This window comes from Quercus lobata, chromosome 8, assembly GCF_001633185.2.
Source record: "Quercus lobata isolate SW786 chromosome 8, ValleyOak3.0 Primary Assembly, whole genome shotgun sequence".
In the NCBI taxonomy this organism is placed as follows: Eukaryota; Viridiplantae; Streptophyta; class Magnoliopsida; order Fagales; family Fagaceae; genus Quercus; species Quercus lobata.
In genome coordinates this window covers 512,467-517,326 of record NC_044911.1, presented here as the reverse complement: position 1 = coordinate 517,326, position 4,860 = coordinate 512,467, and the positions used below count along the sequence as shown (strand labels likewise).

At 36.9% G+C, this 4,860-nt stretch overlaps 1 protein-coding gene across 1 annotated transcript; it reads left to right on the top strand.

The window, feature by feature from the left end:
• The first annotated feature begins 311 nt into the window (after nucleotides 1-311).
• On the top strand, nucleotides 312-2,611 carry LOC115955202. The gene has a single exon (XM_031073264.1). It carries the CDS (start codon nucleotides 371-373, stop codon nucleotides 2,219-2,221), a length of 1,851 nt encoding a protein of 616 aa, XP_030929124.1. The 5' UTR covers nucleotides 312-370; the 3' UTR covers nucleotides 2,222-2,611.
• The last annotated feature ends 2,249 nt before the right edge of the window (nucleotides 2,612-4,860 follow it).

Sequence of the window (4,860 nt, the reverse complement as noted above, 5' to 3'; positions counted from 1 at the left end):
CTCACACTCACACTCACAATACAAAACAATACTGTCTCTCATTCTTTTTTTCCAACTTCAATACTTTTAACCAAACCCTTCCATTCCCTTCCCGTCTTTCTCTCTTCTTCTTCTTTCTGTGTTTTCTCTCCTCTTTTCTTTTCTTTTTTTGATAATTCCCCTACCAATACCAAATTGATATTTTGAGCTGAATTTCTTATTTTTCTGATTTGTGAGCTCGATTTCCTTAGGTGGGTCCTCGGATCCTTCTAGGAAAACCAAAACCCTTTAACCAAAAAAAAAAAAAAAAAAAAAAAAGGAAGAAAAGAAAGTCGGTTTTCTTTTGGGGGGTTACTTAAGCTATCCCAATCCTTCTTCATCTGAATTGTTTATGTTTTTCTACTTCTTCTTGGAGTCGTACCCTGGGAGTACCCTTTTTTCAATAGTCTCTCCCCCTTTTTTTTATTTTTTGTTATCACACCATCACCATCACTATCCCAACACCACTCAGAGAGAGAGAGAGAGAGAAAGCTCAGCTGGGTCTTGTGCATATCATTCTTTTGTTGAGCTAATGGATGATAATCAAGAAAGTCAGATTCACGGTGATGATCTGGAGAAAGACGACGTGGGCACAGCAAGGGTTTTGAAGGAGGAGGAGGAGGAGGAGGTTGAGAAGAACGATAATAAGGTTTCGGCTGAGAAAAACGGGAGGCTTTGCTTCAAGCTCCTCAAGCTCAAGCATCCAAATACTGAGTCTTTTTTACAACAACATCCTGCTCCAAAAGAAGAGTTGTTGGTGTCGTCTCCGTCTCCTACTACTCGTATCTGCAATATTTGTAACAGAGGCTTTGGCTCTGGTAAAGCCCTTGGTGGTCACATGAGAATGCATGTTCAAGCCAGAAACAAAGAGCTCCTTGAAAAGTTGAATAATGCAACCACCACTAATACTAATACTACTCGTGATATTATTGCCAAGACCCAAGAAAGCTTTTCTATTACGGAAGAAGGTGAACCCACTTGCTACGTTTGTAAGAAGACCTTCTTGTCCATGAAGTCCTTGTTTGGCCACATGAGATCTCACCCTGAAAGGGATTGGAGGGGAATTCAACCACCAACTACTCCAACTGACCACAAACATTACAACAATTGCAGCTCCTCATCTACACTATCTGATGAAAAGCTTGATACTTTCCCTGCAATCACTGCAACGTCGGAGGTTTTTGTCGATTTATCAGAGTCTTTATCGAGTTGGAGGGTGACCGGTAAGAGAGGCCGGAAAAGCACTGATTCAGCTAATGATTCTGGTCTTCCGCTTGATATAGATCATGCGGATGCTGTGTTTGGTCTTATGACGCTGGCTTATGTTGATCCTAGGCAAGCATCTAATATGTCCTGCAATTCAATGATGGACGCAAGGAAGAAGCTAAGGATTGATGAAGGTCGAAGCAGCAGCCGTGAAGTTCTACCCAATACGATTGAGGCCAAAGGGAAAGGAAAGCCGCCTGTGGTAGAAGAAACTGCTCTAGAGGTACCACTGAATATGAAATGGAATTTATTTGGGTATGAAGAAGAATCGCCTAGAGAATACTATAGACACAACTCTAATGACAGTAGTGAGCTTGATTCTGCTGATAAAACTGTGGGGGAGACGATGATGATGAGCAATAAGAGGAAAACAAGGAAGGTTAAATTAGTAGAGTTGGAAGCACTTGGTGGTGATCAAAGTCATCATAAACAAGTTGATTCTGTGACACCCAATCGATACATATGCAGTCTTTGTAATAGATCATTCCCAACCCACCAAGCTTTGGGTGGTCATAGGTCCAGCCACAACAAAGTGATGAAGTACATACAACAACAGACTTTGGATGAATCTGTGTCAGCAGATGACTCAACTGCTGAGAATTATGGACATTATGCCAACCCCACTACTACTACTCAAATGGATGAAGAAGCTGTACTAGGACCAACCACACACCAATGCAAGATTTGTGACAGAACCTTCCCAACCGGTCAGGCGCTAGGGGGTCACAAGAGGTGTCATTGGAATGGCACTGTGGAAATGCAATCCAGTCAAGTCACATCCCCGGAAGGAGAAGCCAAAGCTCAATCCAGTCAAGCAACATCTCCAGGAGAAGCTAGTCAGACTGGTAGAAGGAATTTGGAATTTGATCTCAATGAGCTACCAGCTATGGAGGTTGAAGAAGGTATCGTTGAGTCAATCTATATGGCTGCAGCCTGAACATGCAACAGCAGCAGCTTCTGGTTATGATTCTTCCTCTAACAATTCATTTAGCTAGTCAAAACAATTTCAGTCAATGATCATTTTAGGAACCTAGTTGCAGATATGGGTCAGAAGCTCAATTTTTTGGCTTTCTGGTAGTTCTGTTAATTTTTTTAGTCCGTTTCTTGTTAGGCTCTAGTTAACTTTCATTAATCAAAACAGTTGCAGAGGAACCCTCTTGGTTCTTTCATGTTTTCTCTAGTGGGGTCTTTAAGAGCTTGTCATTTTGTGCTTATTTTCTTCGTGTAAAAGCAGGCTTGCTCATAGGAAGGATCCAAAAGTGCTTTGTGTCTTTCTTTCTGATGGTGAAAATGTAAAGAATATGCATGACATTAGTTAACTTGATTATTTTTGGATATTTCTCTCCAATTTTTTACTCATTATTATTTATCTCTTGGTATTCAACTATTCATCACTTTGTTCTATTTAATTCTTTGATTATCAATTGGCTCGAATGCTAGCTTGAATATGGATTTTTGAGTGCCAAAAGGCATTCTAACTTCTATAGAAATTTGTCTTCTAAAATATATTTGCGTGTTACTGTGATGACTTGTTTATTGGAAGATGTGAGGCCAAGAAAATAGCACTAAAAGTAGTGGAGGTCCAGAACAGAAAGCGCCATTTTGCTGGATTGAGAAAAAGAAACAAGTTTAAAAAGTCAAGAGACTTCTCTACCCCAAGAGAAACCTCACCCTGTGACTTAACTTGCAAGAATAAACACCTTTTTCTTTATGAATTTCATCCTATATGAGAAAAACATGGGAGTTTCTCAAAGCAACTTGTTTGGGAGTTTGGAACTTTTGCGTCTTCATCTTCCACAAAGACCACTTGTGGGGTCATTTGAAAGGGTCCTGCTAGACTGATAAAGATGTATAGGATCGTCTTATTTGTTATGATACTTAAGAAACTATGGCCTACTCTAAATAATTACTTAGAAAAACACAACTGCTTAATTAAGTATATCCTTATCACCCTTTAGCATTTAGGTTCCTCTTCACCTCAAGCTAGCTTGGTCTCTCTCTGCTCAATTCTGTCATTTATGACTGGGTCAGCAAATCAATAACATAGAGATCAGTACTGGGGTCACAAGGCGGCTAGATTCAGATTCAATGATTAAGTTCCCAAAGTGAGTGGTCTATTGACTTGTATACACCGAAATCATCAATTGAATGGTAGGAGACTAGGAGTAATACTAATTGTTATATGACTAAATACATATGTACATACATACATAAAAATGTAATGTCGTATTAAGATCCTTTTTTCATTTGTTTTTTTTAACAACAGAGATCATTTTGAGAGGAAGAATTAGTTTTTTATAATTAGTTATTAAGATATTTTTTTTCTTTTGTTTTTTAAAAATAGAGATATACATGGGATATTTTTTGGGTACATTGTATCACATCATATACTATATAATGAAAGTTAAGTTTAGAAACTCTAATTGCATTGCATCAAGTGGATATCATATTTAATTGTCAAATGATTGCACCATATATTAGAGATGAAACACAATCTAAATTCAAATTAATTTTTAATTATTGTCTAATTTTGCACCATGTGCCCTTTAAAAAAAATTTGATGCCAATTGACCTCACTCATAATACTCAAAGCAAAAGCCAGGACAACATCAAACACCAATACCCTTCTTTTTGCATTAAAAAAATGGTGGAGTTAACGAGCAGAGGAGATACTACAAGACAAAGAATAGCAAAGAAACCATGTACATCTAAACCCTTCTTTTCTTTTTGCATATATTATCATTATTTTTCTTTGCACAGAGGGACAAACACCTCATGTCTCACAATTCACACGCAATAAAAATGCTCAAAGATCCACACACGTCACAAAAAATTACAATTAATTTTTATCACTTATTCTAATTTGTTTTTAGGTGTTTTGTTTAATGCAATTCTGTGATTTCTTTTTTAGGAATTAAAAGATTATTTTTCAAAATATATTTCTCTTGGAATTGGAGGACTTGGGAAGATGTTTCAATTTGTTTTTCTTTTGATAACAAGAAACAGTGTAACATTTTTGTGACACCAACAAGACTTGGAAATTCAAAGGAGACTAACAACCACAAGGATGACAAGTCTTTAAATATTTACAATGAATTGAACCCTCCTCATTTACTATTACTGTGTTTATAGATATGAAAATAACATGTGTGGGAAAAATAAATAGGTAAACTAATATTATATGAGGTAGTACATAGTCTCAACTTATAGAAGAAAATGATAGCTCACCTGTTTTCTTGATACATTCTCGTGATCAAGTGAAAGCAGCACTTTCTATACAATCATTTTCACTTTGTTATGTACATTACCACCTCTCTCACGCCATATTCTTAACTCCCGGATAGTACTGTGCTTCATGCTCATTCAAGTTTTTGTCTTCATGGCTTCATGCCTTTATGGGCTTTGTACCTAATAGAAAATCCTTCTTGATTATTTATTTAATGCAAAAATTCTGCTTCATGTTCATGAAATTCATTTTATGTACAGTGTGATATTAATGTAATATTGCAGGAGGTACATTTTTTTTTTTTTTACATCGTATCATTGAAGCTTGATCTTCTTGGGGCTGATTCAATT

Coding starts and splice junctions, on each gene's coding strand:
- LOC115955202 (XM_031073264.1), top strand. CDS start 371: ATGTTTTTCTACTTCTTCTTGGAGTCGTACCCTGGGAGTACCCTTTTT.